The sequence below is a fragment of the Desmodus rotundus genome, chromosome 7 (genome assembly GCF_022682495.2).
Source record: "Desmodus rotundus isolate HL8 chromosome 7, HLdesRot8A.1, whole genome shotgun sequence".
NCBI lineage: Eukaryota > Metazoa > Chordata > Mammalia > Chiroptera > Phyllostomidae > Desmodus > Desmodus rotundus.
In genome coordinates this window covers 52,772,945-52,790,437 of record NC_071393.1, presented here as the reverse complement: position 1 = coordinate 52,790,437, position 17,493 = coordinate 52,772,945, and the positions used below count along the sequence as shown (strand labels likewise).

At 38.7% G+C, this 17,493-nt stretch overlaps 1 protein-coding gene and 2 non-coding genes across 3 annotated transcripts in view; 1 reads left to right on the top strand and 2 right to left on the bottom strand.

The window, feature by feature from the left end:
• The window catches only part of SNX6 (sorting nexin 6), a 63,390-nt gene that overhangs the window by 3,894 nt on the left and 42,003 nt on the right, over nt 1-17,493 (bottom strand). The window contains exons 11-13 of the mRNA XM_053928354.2: nt 14,380-14,466; nt 5,451-5,610; nt 5,281-5,366 (exon numbers count right to left, since the gene is read on the bottom strand). Coding sequence (XP_053784329.1) covers nt 5,281-5,366; nt 5,451-5,610; nt 14,380-14,466 — 333 coding nt within the window. The remainder of the gene's footprint in view (nt 1-5,280; nt 5,367-5,450; nt 5,611-14,379; nt 14,467-17,493) is intronic.
• LOC112296604 (U12 minor spliceosomal RNA) lies at nt 4,790-4,939 on the top strand. The gene has a single exon (XR_002973933.2). It is a non-coding gene; the product is annotated as a U12 minor spliceosomal RNA (small nuclear RNA).
• Nucleotides 11,503-11,634, bottom strand: LOC112317487 (small nucleolar RNA SNORA42/SNORA80 family). Its single transcript, XR_002976118.1, has one exon. It is a non-coding gene; the product is annotated as a small nucleolar RNA SNORA42/SNORA80 family (small nucleolar RNA).

Genomic DNA, 17,493 nt, shown 5'->3' with positions numbered 1-17,493 from the left:
GTACACACATCGTATTTTTCGGACTATAAGATGCACCCCCCAGATTTGGCGGGGGGAGATGGGGTTGCCCTCTTATAGTCCCCACGTAGCTTGCCTGGTGTGTGGGGGGGGGGGCGCCGGGCAGCAGTGGAGTGGGCTCCGCCCACTTTCCTCCTCTAAGACCTGGGTGCATCTTAGAGTTCAAAAAATACGCCAGGTGCTTTGGCTTCTCCATTTCCCATACTATTCTTAACCTCCTCCTGTCTATGTTGTACCTACCATTTATGCTTCTTATTCCCAGTACCTTTTCCCCCCGTTCTCCCCCTCCTGCTCCCCGCTGGTAACTCCATGTGATTTCCATTTCTGTGATTCCGTTCCTGTTCTAGTTATTTGCTTAGTTTGTTTTCTTTTCTTTTTTTTTTTTTTAGGTTCAGCTGTTGATAGTTTACAGTTCATTGTCCATAGTTTTGATTATCTTCTTTTCCTTATATTAAGTCCCTTTTACATTTCATGCAATAAGGGCTTGGTGATGGTGAACTCCTTGAACTTGACCTTATCTGGGAAGCACTTTATCTTCCCTTCCATTCTAAATGATAGCTTTGCTGGATACAGTAATCTTGGATGTAGGCCCTTGCCTTTCATGACTTGGAATACTTCTTGCCAGCCCCTTCTTGCCTGCAAGGTTTCTTTTGAGAATTCAGTTGACAGTCTTATGGGAACTCCTTTGTAGGTAACTGTGTCCTTTTCTCTTGCTGCTTTTAAGATTCTCTCCTTATCTTTAATCTTGGGTAACTTAATTATGATGTGCCTTGGTGTATGCCTCCTTGGGTCCAACTTCTTTCGGACTCTCTGAGCTTCCTGGACTTCCTGGAAGTCTAGTTCCCTTGCCAGATTGGGGAGGTTCTCATTCTATCTTTTTTCAAGTAAGTTTTCCATTTCTTGCCCTTCCTCTTCTCCTTCTGGCACCCCTTCAGATTCGGATTTGTAATGTTTAAAGCTGTCCCGGAGTTTCCTAAGCCTCTCCTCATTTTTTTGAATTCTTGTTTCTTCACTCTGTTCTGGTTGAATGTTTATTTCTTCCTTCTGCTCCAAGTCATTGATCTGAATCTTGGTTTCCTTCCTTTCACTGTTGGTTCCCTGTATATTTTTCCTTATTTCCCTGTGCATAGCCTTGACTTCTTCCTCTATTTTGTGACCATACTCAACCGTTTCTGTGAACATCTGATTACCAGTGTTTTGAATTCTCCATGTGATAGGTTGGTATCTCTTCATCACAGTTCTACTTTTTGTAGCTTTGATCTGTTCTTTCACTTGGGCCATATTTCTTTGTCTTGGCACACCTGATATGTTGTAAGGGGTGGAGCCTTAGGTATTCACCAGGGCAGGGCAACCCACATGGCTTTCTTGTGTTGCTGTCTGTGGGTGAGGGGGTGCCAGAGGGAATAATGCCAGTTGCTCAACTCTAGGTCAGCTTTCAGTCACTTCCCTAGCTACCCACAAGCACATTGGGCCATTGTGGTGTAGATTCCCAGGTGGGTGGGCTCGTTATATTCTAGGATCCTGTGGGTCCCTCCAACGAACTCTCCTGTGAGGCAGGGAGTTTCTCCCATGGCTGCAACCCCCACAGATTTTTACTGCCAAAGGTTTTTTGAGGCTTCATTTCCCCATGCTGGAATCCTGGGTTGCATGGTCTGTCTCACTCCCTAGTTGTCCCTCCCAGTTTATCTGCATGCAAATGTGGGACCACCCAGTCCACCAGCTGCCGCTTTGCTGCAAGTCCTCTCCTCCCCAGCTGCCTGTCTCTGCTCCTACCTGTCTGGATGAATGTTTTTTCTTTAACTCCTTGGTTGTCAGACTTCCATACAGTTTGATTTTCTGGCAGTTCTGGTTAGTTGTTTTTAAATTTGTTGTTGTCCTTCTTTTGGTTGTGAGAGAAGGCCAAGTGTATCTACCTACACGTCCATCTTGGCCGGAAATCTAAACATTTTCTTTTGATAGTGTTATTAGACCAGGAAATCAGACAACATATATCTTGATTTTAATGAGGAATTTGGTACTTCTTATTTCTTGGATAAAATCAATAGATGATGGTTGATGATACCATACTATAAACAGGTGAAATCGTAACTATCTAAATAACTGTACCAGAAACATTTAGGATCTTGCTCCTCAGTATACATATGTCATTAGTTTTGGCTCAAATAAACTGTTGGAAAACTTCTCTACAGGTTTGGATGATTTTATATCGACATGTTATTCCCTCTATGCATGTTCTGGGTTGAATTTTACCCCCCTCAAAACAAACAAAACTATAACCAAAGAATATTAATTAATAAGTTACTACCAATTAGTACAAAAGAAAGGGAACTAAAAATTTAGCCTTTTTTGGTGCCATGTACTTTTATAATTACATTAACAAATGTTGATCCCTTTGGTCCGGGATCATTCTTTTAAATTAAAATTTGGCCTTGACTGGTGTGGCTCAATGGGTTGGGGATTGTCCTGCAAACTGAGATGTAGCTGGTTCAGTTCCTGGTCAGAGCACATGCCTAGGCTGCGGTCCAGGTCCCTGGTTGGGGCGTGCAAGAGGCAACCGACTGACGTTTCTTTCCCTCTTCCTTCTCTTTCTATCTCCCTTCCCCTCTCTCTCCAAAAAAAAATAAAATCTTTTAAAAAGTTTCGATAAAGACATAACAGGCAAGTTCATACAAATTACAAATGTCTACCACTTTGTACAAATAACTAGTATAATTGTAAATGCTATATGATCAAATCCTATCTTCAAAAGATACGAATGCTCTGGGCTAAAACTACCTAAAATTTAACTGCTATAAATAGAGCTGTTAAATTGCTCAGTAAATAAAAAAATTCTGGAGATCTTTTGCACAATGTGAGTGTACCGAACAGCACTGGACAGTGCACTTAAAAATGGTTAATGCCCTGGCCAGGTAGCTCAGCTGGTTAAGGCATCTTCCCAAAAAACCAAAGTTGCAGGTTCAATCCCTGTTCAATACACATATAAGAATCAACCAATGAATGCATAAATAAATGGAACAACAAATTGACATTTCTCTCTCTTTCTCCCCATTCCTTTCCCCTCTAAAGAAATCAATAAAAAATTTTAAAACTAGTTAACATGGTAAATTTTGTATTTTACCATAAAAATGAAAAAAAATTACTAAACATATTTACACATACCACTACAGACTGGAGGTTCAAGACTGACCCAAAAGAAAACAAACAAAAAAGGTGTGATTATAAGCCAAAACTCAAGCTGGTGCAACATGACAGGTAAAACGCTCACTGTCTTATACATATAAAACACGCTGTACAACATGCTGCAGGACAGGAGCACCTGAGATCTTGCTTCCTGACACTGTCCTCAGTTTGGTTCAAATAAATGCTTATAAAAACAAACAAACAAAAGAAATGTGTACAATAATCAGTCTGTGTATAGAAGAGCATTTTCACTTCTGGGTACAATATTTTAAAAGAGCAACCACAGACCCCGAATGGTGTGGCTCAGGGTGTTGGGTGTTGTCCACAAACTGAAAGGTCACTGGTTTGATTCCCTTTCAGGTGACATGCCTGGGTTGTGGGTCCAATTGGGAGTGTGCAAGGGGCAACCAATCGATGTTTCTCTGGCACATCAATGTTTGTCTCCCTCCCTTCTGCTCTAAAGGTAAATAAATAAAATCTTAAATAAATAAATAAATAAGTAAATAAGCAAGCAAGCAAGCAATGACAGGAGGGTAATAATATTATAAAAAGCTTGTTGAGGCATATGGGAAGAAAAATATTTAGTCCAAAGATGTCTATCCTGCAGGACAGAGGATGTACAGGTAATATAAAGTATTTATGTATCTGAAGGGCAAACTGTAAAAGAGGGATAAAAACTTTTATTTTTGCCCTGGCTGGTCTGGCTTAGTGGATTGAACACCAGCCTGCGAACCACAGGGTCACCAGTTCAATTCCCAGTCGGGGCACACCCTGGGTTGCAAGCCAGGTCCCTGGTTGGTGGGGAGGGAAGTGGCAGGCAGTGACAAGCAACCAAACATTGATCTTTCTCTCTCCCTTCCCCTCTGTCTAAAAATAAATAAAAGCCTAAAAAAAATTTTATTTTACATAACAAAACTTTGACAAATATGTCAATATTACAAAGATGTAGATTTTTGTTTAAGCTTTAATAACTTTAGAAGTGTAAATGCTATAAATACATAAAAATTAAGTTTACTTAAATATAATACTGATTTATAGTTTTGTGATTTTGAATATATTTTTAATTTTCAAGTGATGTTTGTTTGTATTCAGAAAATTTACTTTTTAAACAACTATTCAAGAAAATGGTATTTGGCCCTGGCTGGTATAGCTCAGTGGATTGAGTGCAAGGCCTGTGAACCAAAGGGTTGCTGGTTCAATTCCCAGTTAGGGCACATGCCTGGGTTGTGGGCCAGGTCCCTAGTAGGGGGTGTGTGAGAGGCAACCACACACTGATGTTTCTCTCCCTCTCTTTCTCCTTCCCTTCCCCTCTCTCAAATAAATAAATAAAAAAGAAAAGTAAAGAAAATGATATTTGTTTCCATAGCAGATACTAGAAGCTTGCAGAGGTGACCATCAAAGAGATTATAGATATTATTCTTCTTAGTGTTCTTAATTTTTTCCATATTTTTCTGTCACACAATAAAGTATGCCTCCTAATGTAAATACTCAATAAATATAACTGACAAAAAAAAAAGATTCTTGTTTGAATTAGGTAACTTTTAAAATCCCTCTCGATTCTAAGATTTTTTTATTTTAAAAAGTCCCACATATGCCTTAAACTTATGAGTAAGTAAAATAACGATTCGAGGTGACGCCCGAATCCCCACTGCTAATGTGAGATGAATTTTTGAGCAGGTAAAGGTTGCCCCTAAGGTGACCCGCCTACTTTGCAGGATGCCTGGGAGTTGTGATCTGCCCGTCCTTTTTATCCTAAAAAGCAGACAGATTTGGAAATAAAAAGGAGAATAAAGTTGGCTTATGATAAAAAAAAAAAAATCCCATAAAGTTTGGGCCAATCTTTATCTTTATATTAACTAGAAGAAAGGGCACAATTTGAAGTAAACAAATACTGTAAAAAACACTGTAAGAGGATTTTTTTTCACTAAAACCAAATATTTTTAAGGAGTAAAACAATCTTAGAAAATGTAATTTCAATCCAGGAATAGTTCTTATGGTATCATGCCCTGGAATCAATTTCATAACTGACTCATTTCTAAATTATAAGTTCCTAAAATTATTAAGCTTTTAATATGACATTACCTTTGCATGCTTCAGTTCTAACTCTGCTAGTTCCACTAAATTTTTTCTGAATGCCGCAACTCTTCTTGTCTTAAAATCTATGAGTTCTGTGAATGAAAGAAATTAGGATTAACTATTTAATTTACATACCAGTATAAAGCATACCTTATTAAAGGTTAATATAACAGTACCTTGTTTTGCAGATTCCGATATTTTTTCAAATTTCTGACAACATAGTTGTTGGGACATTTCAGCCTGTAGAACATCTTTATTTTTTGCTCTTGCTTTATCCAGTGCTTTATTAGCATTTTCATAATCCACTAGTGACCTAGATCTTCGATAGAGGAGATCCTATAGAACAAAACACTTCACAATAATATATTCTGCACATTTCTGGTAGTTACACTCAACTACCACTACCACCTCCGCTGCCTTCACTGCCACCGCCACCATCTAACTGTCCTCAGGGATAAATACCACATGCCAGTTACTCTTCTGCTTTTTTTTTTAATAACAGCTTTATTGGGATATAATTTACATACCACATAGCTCACTCATTCAAAGTGCACAATTCACTGGTTTTTAGGATGTTCACAGAGTTGTTTAACCATCACTACAATCAATTTCATTTTAGTTTTTAAAAGATTTATTTTTAGAGAGACGGGAAGGGAGGGAGAAAGAGGAAGAAAACATCAATGTGCAAGAGAAACATCAGTTGCCTTTTGGACACCACCAACAGGGGGACCTGGCCAGCAACCCAGGCATGCGCTCTGACTAGAAGTCGAACTGGCGACCTTTCTTTCGGTTTGCAGGATGGACTCAACCCACTGAGTTATACCAGTCAGGGCATAACAATCAATCTTAGAATATTTTTGTCATTCAAAAAGAAATCCCATGTCCATTAACAGTCACTTTCCATCCTCAATCCCCATGCACAACCATTAATGCTTTCTGTTTGTATAAAACTGCCTATTCTGGACATTTCATTAAAAACTGAAATCATACAATATGTGGCCTTTGGGTATGGCTTTTTAAACTTTGCATAAAATTTCCAGTTTGTCCGTTAATATTTCACTGTATGAATTTACCATGTTGACTTATCCATTCATCAGTTGATAGAAATTTTAGGTTTGTTTCTACCTTTTGCCTATTATGAGTAATGCTGTTATGAACATTTGTGTACAAGTTTTTGTGTGGACATGTTTTCATTTCTCTTTTATTAGTTATGATTTTTTAAACTTTTTTCATTCCTCTTTTATATCTAATTACTTAGGATCGGAATTACTGGCTCATCCAGTAACTCTCCATTACAGCTGTGGAGAAACTGCCGGACTGGTTTCCAAAGTGGTAGCACTGCATGAGTGTGCCAACTCCTCCACATCCTTGTCAACACTCATCTTTCTTTTTGATTAACGCTATCTAGTGAGTGTGAAATAACATCTCAGTGTGGTTTTGATGACCGGCATTTCCCTTGATAGCTAATGATGTTGAGCATCTTTTTATGTATTCGTTAGCCATTTATATCTTCTTTGGAGAAATGTTTATTGGAGTTCTTTGCCCATTTTTAAAATTGAGCTATTTGCCTTTTCAGCAAGGTACAAGAGTTCTTTATATATTATGGATTCCAGTCACTTAGAGGGACTCACATGATTTATAAACATTTTCTCCTACTCTGTGGATTATTTTTTCTTTCTTTAATTAAAAAATTTTTTAAAAATATTTTATTATTTATTTTTTAGAGAGAGGAGAAAGGAGAAAGAGAGCGAGAGAAACATTGATGTGTGAGAGATACATCAATTGGTTGCCTCACACACGCTTTCAACTGGGAACCTGGCCCGCAAACCAGGCATGTGCCCTGACTGGGAATCCAACCAGCGACCCTTTGGTTTACAGGCTGGTGCTCAGTTCACTGACCAACACCAGGCAGGGCCCTTTTACTTTTCTTGATAGTGTTCTTTGCCACACAAAAGTTTTTAACTTTGATAAGTCTTAATTTATTATTTTTTCTTAGCTGCCCTTCTGGTGTCATATCTAAGAAACCAATGCCTAATTGAAGGTCATAGAAATTTACATTTATGTATTTCTTTTAAAATATTATAGCTATAATCCTTGGCCAGGTAGCTCAGTAGGTTAGAGCAGCGCTCCAATACTCCAAGGATGCAGGTCTGACCTCTGGTCAGGGCACACACAGGAGCAACCAATGGATGGATACATGGATGGGCGGAATGGCAGATTGATATGTCTGTCTCTCTCATGAATCAATAAATAAAAACATTAAAAAATACTAGTTTTAGGTCTTACACTTAGGTCTCTGGTCCATTTTCAGTACGGTTTTATAAATGATGGAAGGAAAGAGTCTAACTTTATTCTTTCTCACGTAACTATTTAGTTGTCCCAATACCATTTGTTGAAAGTCTTTTCTTTTCTCCACTAAAATGTCTTAGCGTGCTTGTCAACAATTGATTGACTGTCTCAGCAAACTAGGAATAGAAGGAACTTCAACTTGATAAAGAACACCTACAAAATACCTATAGCTAACATCACACATAATGGGGAGAAATTATAAGCTTTCCCACTGACATTAGGAAGATAAGGATGTCCCGTATCACCACTCCTTCTCAACATCATATTGGAAGTCCTAGCTAATGCCATAAGAAAAGGAATTAAGACATATACAGATTGGGAAGAAAGAAATAAAACCATCTTTGTTCACAGATGACATAACTGTTTATATAGAAAGCTGAAAAAAACACAAGAAACTCCTGTATTAATAAATGAGAATAATGAGGCTGTAGGATATAACAAAATATACAAGTCAACTGATTTCTTATATACCAGCAAAGAACCAGTAAAATTGTAAATAAAAACAAACACCATTAGTACTCTAAAAAATGAAATACTTAAGTATCGATCTAACAAAATATACACAAAATCTATATAAGGAAAACTACAAAACTGGTAATAAAAGATATCACAGAACTAAATAAACGGAGAGGCCGGGGTCAGGTGGCTCTGGGGATTAGAGCATTGTTCTAATGAGCCAAGGTTGCAGGTTTGATCCTGGTCAGGACACAAAGAAGAATCAACCAATGAATGCATGAATAAGTGGAACAACAAATCGATGTTTCTCTTTCTAAAATCAATTAAGACAAACAAAAACCCAAAAATCACACATCTGTTAGAATTGCCAAAATACACAACACCAACACCACCAAATGCTGACAAGAATGTGAAACAACAGGAACAATCATTCATTGCTAGTGGAAATGCAAAATGTACAGCCTGTTTGGAAAATGGTTTGGCAGAACTAAACACACTCTTTCCATATGAGCCAGCAACTGTGTTCCTTGGTATTTATTCAAGAGTTGAAATTTTATGTGCACCCCCAAACCTGCACATGAACGTTTATAGCAGCTTTATTCATAATTGCCAAAACCTGGAAGGAACCAAGATGTCTTTCAGTAAGTCAGTGGATAAATAAAGTTGGTAAATCCAGGCAATGGAATATTATTCAGTGTTAAAAAGAAATGAGTTATTAAGCCATGAAAAGACATAGAGGAAACTTAAATGCGTATTACTAAGTGAAAAAAAGGCAATCTAGAAAGGCCAAACTACATGACATTCTGGAAAAGACAAAACTATGAAGACAATAAAAAAAGACAAACAAGAGTTAGGGGAAGGAGGATGAATAGATTGGAGCACGGAGGATTTTTAGGGCAGTGAAATTATTCTGTATGATACTTACAATGGTGGATATGTGTTGTCACACATTTGTTAAAACACATAGAACGTACAACACTAAGAGTGAACTCTAGCGTAAACTATGTTCTTTGTTGTTTGACTTCTTTCACAATCTTTTATTTTGAGATTCATCCATGTTGTTGCCTGTATGAGTACGTAGTTCGTTACTCTCTACTGCTGAGTTACATTCAATTATATGGCTATACCCCAATTTGTTTATCCACTCACGTGCTGGTGAACTTTTGGGTTGTTTTTGCCAGTTTTCAGCTATTACAAATAAAGCTGATGTTAACATCTGTAAAGACACATGCTTTCAAATACCTAAATGAGAATGACTGGGTCACAGGGCAGTCTATGCTTAATGTTTAAAGAAATGGTGACACTTTTCCAAAGTACTGTATCATATGTCCACTAATAGTGTATGGAAGTACCAGCTGCTATAATTTTTGAGAAATTTTTTTCATTTTAGCCATTCTAATTAAGGTGTATAGTGATACCTCATTTAGTTTTAATTTTTACAATTAAGTTTCAATTCTTTCTTGTGGTTATAAAAAATGTGGACTTACTTTCAAGATTTTATTTATTTACTTTAGAGAGAGGGGAAAGGAAGGAGAAAGAGAGGGAGAGAAACATTTATGAGAGAAACACAGATCGATTGCCTCTTGCACACACCCAGCTGGGGACCTGGCCAGCAACAAAGGCATGACTGGGGAATCAAACCAGCAACCTTTCAGTCCACAGGCCGGTGCTCAATCCACAGAGCCACACCAGCTAGGGCAAACATATGGATTTACTTTTAAAGCCATGTTCCATTCTAAAAAGTTATCTATTAACAACTACATGCTATTATTATAAAATAATGAATTTAAAGTCTTATAAAGTAAATAATTTTTTCCTGGCCCATCCAATGTAAATCACTTATAATACAGAATCTGATTTAAAATAATTTCATATGGATGGTATATTTGCAAGAACCTAAGTCCTCAAAGTTAAAAGGGTTATTTACAATTTGATAAGGCATGAAAAAATGGTCTTCAAAGCACCACTGATCAAATGGAAATTTTATGTGTAATATCTCAATTCATAAATTAACATTGATTTTGTAGTATCCGAGTTACTAAGTTTTCTGTGCTTTTAAGTTGTTTTTGTTAAACTTGTATGTTTTAGTCTTGCACCTAGACAGAATTTCAAAAGGAAATTTCAGTTGCCTTAAAATAAAACATATCCTTGTTTTAGGGATCTCTCACCTTCAACAGAGGACCTATATAGACCAAATTAGGAATCGTTTAGCTATACAACCATTATTTGGGGGGTTCACTTTTGTTTTTGCAGACATTTTACCTAAATAAATATATCAAATTCATAAGAAAAAGTTTTAGATCATATTGTATCAGAAGTTTATAGAGGAAACTATTATGCGGGGTTCCCTGACCTACAATTTCTAAAAGGAGAAAACAATTTTCCACTTCAAAATATAATATAAAATAAAGAGATAAATCATCTTTAACAAGCCTAACAATGTTTTTTTAAAAAAAGATTTTATTTATTTATTTTCAGAGAGAGGGGAAGGAAAGAAAGGAAGAGAAACATTGATGTGTGAGAGAAACAATTGGTTGCCTCTTGCACGCCCCCAAGTGGGGACCTGGCCCACAACCAAGGCCTGTGCCCTGACCAGGAATTGAACCAGTGACCTCTCGGTTTGCAGGACAACATCCAACCCACTGAGCCACACCAGTCAGGACAAGTCTAACAACCTTTAAAGAGAAGGCCTTTTGTTAAATAGTCATTTAGCCCTGGCTGGTGTGGCTCAGTGGATTGAGTCCTAGCCTGCAAACTGAAAGGTCGCTGGTTTGATTCCCAGTTGGGGCACATGCTTGGATTGCAGGCCCAGTTCCCCAGTTTCAGGCATGGAGGCATCTGAGAGATATATCTCTCTCACATGATGTTTCTCTCCCTCCCTCCCTTCCCCTCTCTCTAAAAATAAATAAATAAAATCTAAAAAAAAAAAGTCCATTTAAAAACAAAACAATGATACACCATGTAAACAAAATGAAGGATAAAATCCACACGATCATATTAATAGATGTAGAAAAAGCATTTGATAAAGTACCCATTTATGATTAAAAACTCTCAGCAAAGTGGAACAGAGGGAAAATACCTCAATGTAATAAAGACCCATATACATGACAAACCCACAGTCAACATCATACTCAATGGGTAAAATCTACAAGTGTTTCCCTTAAGATCAGGAACAAAACAGGAATGTCTACTTTCACCACTCTTATTCAACAACGTACTGGAAGTTCTAGCCACAGCAATCAGACAAGAAGAAACAAAAGGCCTCTAAATTGGAAAGGAAGAAGTAAAACTGCCATTTGCAGATGACATGACACTGTATATAGAGAACCCCAAAGATTCCACCAAAAACTACTGGAACTGATAAATTCAGTAAAGTGGCAAGATACAAAATAAATATCCACAAACCAGTTACATTATTTTCCCTACTGTGTAAATTGCATCAGTGCCTGCGGCCTACTGGCAGAGGCCAGCAATGGTTCAAGGCTACAGTTTGCTCTGGCACGGGGCACTGTGAGAGCCCATGGTGGCGGGTCTGCCATAAATCCAAACTCATGCATACTGCATTTTTTAATTTTATTTTTTAATATTTTATTTATTTATATTTTCACAGACAGGGGAAGGGAGGGAGAAAGAGAGGGAGAGTAACATCAGTTACCTCTTACCCATTCCCAACTGGGGACCTGGCCCACAATCCAGGATATTACAGTTGTTCCATTTCCCTGCCTTTATTCCCCTCCGCCCTGCACACCCCCTCCCACCTGCATTCCCTCCCCTTTAGTTCATGTCCATGGGTGGCACATATAAGTCCTTTGGCTTCTACATTTCCTATACTATTCTTAACCTCCCCATCTGTTTTCTATGCTCCTTATTCTTTGTAACTTTTCCTCCTCTCCCCCTTCCACCCTCCCCCCTCGGCTGATAATCCTCCATGTGATCTCCATTTCTGTGAATCTGTTCCTGTTCTAGTTGTTTGCTTAGTTTGTTGTTTTAAGTTTGGTTGTTAATAGCTGTGAGTTTGTTGTCATTATACTTGGTCATATTTTTGATCTTCTTTTTCTTAGGTAAGTCCCTTTAACATTTCATATAAAAAGGGCTTGGTGATGGTGATCTCCTTAATTTTATGTTATCTGGGAAGCACTTTATCTGCCCTTCCATTTTAAATGATAGCTCTGCTGGATAGAGTAATCTTGGATGTAGGTCCTTGCCTTTCATGACTTCAAATACTTCTTTCCAGCCCATTCTTGTCTGCCAGGTTTGAGAAATCAGCTGATACTCTTACGGGAACTGGGAACTCCTTTGCAGGTAACTCTCTCCCTTTCTCTTGATGCTTTTAAGATTCTCTCATCTTTAATCTTGGTTAATGTAATTCTGATGTGCCTTGGTGTGTTCTTCCTTGGGTCCAATTTCTTTGGGATTCTCTGAGCTTCCTGGACTTCCTGGAAGTCTATTTCCCTTGCCAGATTAGGGAAGTTCTCATTCATTCTTTTTTCAAATAAGTTTTCCATTTCTTGCCCTTCCTCTTCTCCTTCTGGCACCCCTTAAGATTTGGATGTTGGAATGTTCAAAGTTTTTCCAGAGGTTTCTAAGCCTCTCCTCATTTTTTTAAATTCTTGTTTCTTCATTCTGTTCCAGTTGACTATTTCTTCCTTCTGCTCCAAATCGTTGATTTGAGTCCCAGTTTCCTTCCCTTCACTGTTGGTTCCCTGTATATTTTTCCTTATTTCCCTTTGTATAGCCTTCGCTTCTCTATTTTGCAAACATACTCAACCAATTCTGTGAGCATCCTGATTACCAGTGTTTTGAACTCTCCACCTGATAGGCTGGCCATCTCTTCATCACTTAGTTCTAATTTTGTAGATTTGATCTGTTCTTTCATTTAGGCCATATTTCTTTGTCTTGGTGCACCTGTTATGTTGTAAGGGGCAGAGCCTAAGGTACTTGGCAGGGCGGGGCAACCCACCTGGCTATAGCATGGTGCAGTCTGTGGGGAAGGGGTCAGAGGGAGAGCAATGCTGCTTGCTGGGCTCTCTGCCAGCTTTCATTCACTTCCCCCACTACTCACAAGCAAATTGGGCCCTTTTGGTGCTGATTCCCTGGTGGGCAGGTTTGTGTAAGTTCTAAGACCCTGTGGGTCTCTCCAATGAACTCTCCTGTGAGGCTGGGAGTTTCTCCCATCACTACGACGCCCACAGATTTTCATAGTCAGAGGTTTTGAGGCTTTATTTTTCCTGGCTGGAACCCTGGGTTGCATGGTCTGCCTTGCTCTCCAGTTGTTCCTCCTGATTTATCCATGCAAATATGGGACCACCCAGTTCTCCACCTGCCGCCTTGCCATGCATCCTCTCCGCCCTGGCTGCTCATCTCTACCCCTCCTACCAGTCTGAATGAATGTTTCTTTAACTCCTTGGTTGTTGGACTTCCATACAGGTCAATTTTCTGGCAGTTCTGGTTATTTTTTGTTTTTAAATTTGTTGATGTCCTTCTTTTGGTTTGTGCAAGGAGGCAAAGAGTATCTTCCTATGCCTCCATCCTGGCCAGATGTCCTCAATGGTCAGATTCATGTCTGGTTTCTCTCCCTCTCTTCCTCACTCCCTTCCCCTCTCTCTAAAAATAAATAAATAAAGTCTTTAAAAAAAAAGGAGAGTCCAGAAATAAATCCACGCCTTTCTAGTCAATATATGACAAAAGGAGGCAAAAACATACAATGGGGTAAAGATAGTCTATTCAATAAATGGTGTTGGATGAGTGTATAAAAAAGCTGTGGTACATTTACACAATGGAATACTACTTGGTTGAAAAAAAAGAAGGAAATATTTCCTTTTGCAGCAGCATGATGGACCTGAAGAACATTACACTAAGTGAAACAAGCCAGTCAAAGACAAGTACCACATGATTTCATTCATATGTAGAATCTAATTAATAAAACAAGCTAACAAAACAAACAGACTCACAGATAGAGAACAGACTGACAGGTGTCAGAGGGGTGGGGTGTTTTGGTGCTGGGTAAAAAAGGTGAAGGGACTAAGCAAAACAAACCACCAAAAACACATCACAGACACAGAGAACAGTATAGTTATACCTAGAGGGAAATGGGGGAGCAGTGGAGGGAGGTAAAAGAGGGTATAGGAAGGTTAAATGGTGATGGAAGGAGGAGTTGACTTGGGGAAGTGAACACACAATACAATATACAGGTGACATATTATAGAACTATATATCTGAAACCTATGTAATTTTATTAACCAATGTCACCCCAATAAATTCAATGAAAATGAAAAACCCAACAATGAACAATACAGTTACCTTAGCAGCTTGAGATTCTCTTAAGTAATATTTTAAAAGGTCGGAAAGTTTGAGGTCTTCATCAGCAGACACTCTTGCTTCTATTTTCTGAAAAAGGGAAAAACTAGGCATTTAATCATCACTTACATTCTACACTGTTTTCTTAATTACAGTAAAAAAGTCAAAGTTATAAATAATAACTATGACCCACTAATTCCCCTTCTAGTTACGCACACCCAACAGAAATATACATTTATGTTCAATTGAAGCTATATAAGAATGGTCTTAGCAACCATCTGTAAAGAGCTCCAAACTAGAAACTTCCAAATGTCTACCAACAGAACAGATAAATTTAGGTATATTCTTGCAATGGGATACTATATAGTAATAAGAATGAAGGAAATATACCTATATGTAACAAGGATAAATCTTATGTATGTAGTGAAACCAGATATGAACAAATGTATACTGCATAATGCATTTATATAAAATATGAAAATAAAATTAATCTATGCTGTTAGAAGCTAGGATAGTGGTTAGCCTTACAGGAGGTGGTAACTCAGAAGGCAGCTGAAGCGGGGCCCAGGGCATCTGAGTTGCTGGTAATGTTCGCTTTTTTTCTTTTTTAAAATTTTGTGTGATCTAATTTGGTGTATTTAGCTGTAGAAATACAATCATTGAGAAGGTGTATATTTTATTTTTTCCCATTCAAGAACATGTTTATTGATTTTTAGACAGAAGAATGGAGAGAGAGAGCGGGAGAGAGAGAATCATTGGTCAGTGGCCTCCTGTATGCGCCCTGACCATGGGTGGAACTTGCAACCTAGTTATGTGCTCTGAGCAAGAACCGAACAGGTTAGCTCTCAGTGTATGGGATGACACTCCACCCAACTGAGCCACACTGGCCAGGGCAACCTATGTAGGTAATATAAAGTTTCACTGAGAAGTATACTTACAATAGGTGTTCTTTCCTACACGTATAATATACTTCAACATAAAGATTTGAAGCTTCTAAAAAAAATCTTACTTTATAGAGAAATAAACTCATGGAACTTTTTAACCTAACAGATAAGAGCATAAACACCAAGTACGAGGAGGGACCCAAAACCCCCCCGGCATTTACTTATAAAAAATTGTATACTTATTCTCACATGTTTAAACTTGAGTCACCTTCAATGTATTGTCCATTTGATGCAATACACCTATCAAGACGTTTTTCTTCCACTGCTCAAAGCAGTTTTTGAACTCATCGATTTTGATGCCTTGTAGTGCTTTTGCCGTATTTTTGTTTTACCTCTTCCACATGGGCAAAATGTTTCCCTTTAAGGACTTTTTTCATCCCAAGAAACAACTAAAAGTTGCTTGGGGCAAGATTGGGTAAATAGGGAGGGTGGGGCACAGGGGTCGTGCCATTTTTGGTCAAAAGCTGCTAAACGCTCTGTGTGATGCGGGCAGGTGTGCTCACAAATCACCCATCATGAAGTGGGCACACTTTGAAAGAGTCTTCAATAAAATTTCATTGAAGTCAAACACAGCTTCTCACAATACCACCAGCTCGTACACTGATATAGACGGGTTCCCAGAACACTCACTCATCTAGAAGGGGAAACCTGTATGTACTACATTGGGCCTGCTCCTTAGAAGATAATTCTGTTTTGGGGGGGAGCCCCCCCATACACATTCAAAAGTGATACAGCTAAATCAGTTTAGATAAATTTAGATTACATACTTTTGATATGGCTTCTCTCCTTACATTAAGAAGTAGGGTATGTGCCCCTCCCCTTGAATCTGGGCTCTGAGACTGCTTGACCAACACAAAAGGATGCTGTGCCAAGGTTCCAGGCACAGGCCTCACAAAACTAGCAGCTTCCACTTCTGCTCTTCGGGGATACTCACTTTTGGAACTTAGCCCCCATGTTATAAAGAAGCCTAAACAACTCTGGAAAAGCCAAATGTAGGTGTTACAGCCAAAAGGCCTAGCAGAAGTCCCAACTGACAGCCAGTATCAACCCCAGACATGAGTGAAAGAGCTTTCAGATTCCAGCACCCAGCCTTCCTATCTTCCCTACTGAGGCATTACAGAGCAGAGGCAAGCCATCACCGATGTGCCCCTTCTGAATTCCTAACCCAAACAATTCATTAGCGTAATAAAATGGCTGTTGTTTTAAGCTACTGACTTTTAGCCTGCTTTGTTATACAGTAAGAATAACCAGAACAACATGCAAACACTAAAGGAAATAAGGATTGTGGTAGCCATGGAAACGGGCCCTTGTTCAAGAGAAACTGCTTCCTGCAAGCATAGCTGTTGATAGTCCCAACTGCAACCTTTCTGGATCCAGAAATCATGTTCATACCACAGCTGTGTTCCACCCTCCCCTTCTTGTCTCGGCTGTACCCAGGCAAGGACAAAGCTGTAGCACCAGCCCAATCCTGCCTGATGAAGAATTCCTCTAATGGGCAACTCTGGCTCAAAGACTCCCCTTTGACCTGAACAAAACTTTCTCAGAACTCTGATGCCGCCTGAAACTCTTCCTACCTAGTCCTCCTTCCTCTGCCCTCTTCTTTCGCAGGTGTGGACCCACACTGTGGTCTGAAGGCTCTTCCTGACCTTTCATGTTCGCTCCTCACAATAAATCTCTTGCGCATCTAATCCCATCTTGACATGTTTCTAAAACAACTGACACATAAGGCTATTTTAATACATGTCCCTATTCTTATGATGTAAATGCACACATAAAAAACCTCTACCTTCCCATAAAATGCTCACTGGTACAAATATCAAAGGCAGAATAATGGACTATCTGGATCCCAGTATAACAACATGTATATATTTAAGGACTTTTTCCTCTGAGAATATCTTCTTTTCTTTTACTTGTCTCTAGCACATTATCACTCAGTTGAAAAGGTCATGTTGAAATCAGATTTTTACAATGAACTAGACACTACCGCTCTCAGCTAAGCACCATTAAACATCTAGAAAGATTTTCATTCTTCTTCAAGTGATAAAAATGTTAACTATTATTGTATCTAAGACTGATCCCGGAGCCCTGCCTGGTGTGGCTCAGTTGGTTGGGTGTCATCCTGCAAAGCAAAAGTTTCCCAGTTCAACTCCCAGTCAGGGCACATGCCTGGGTT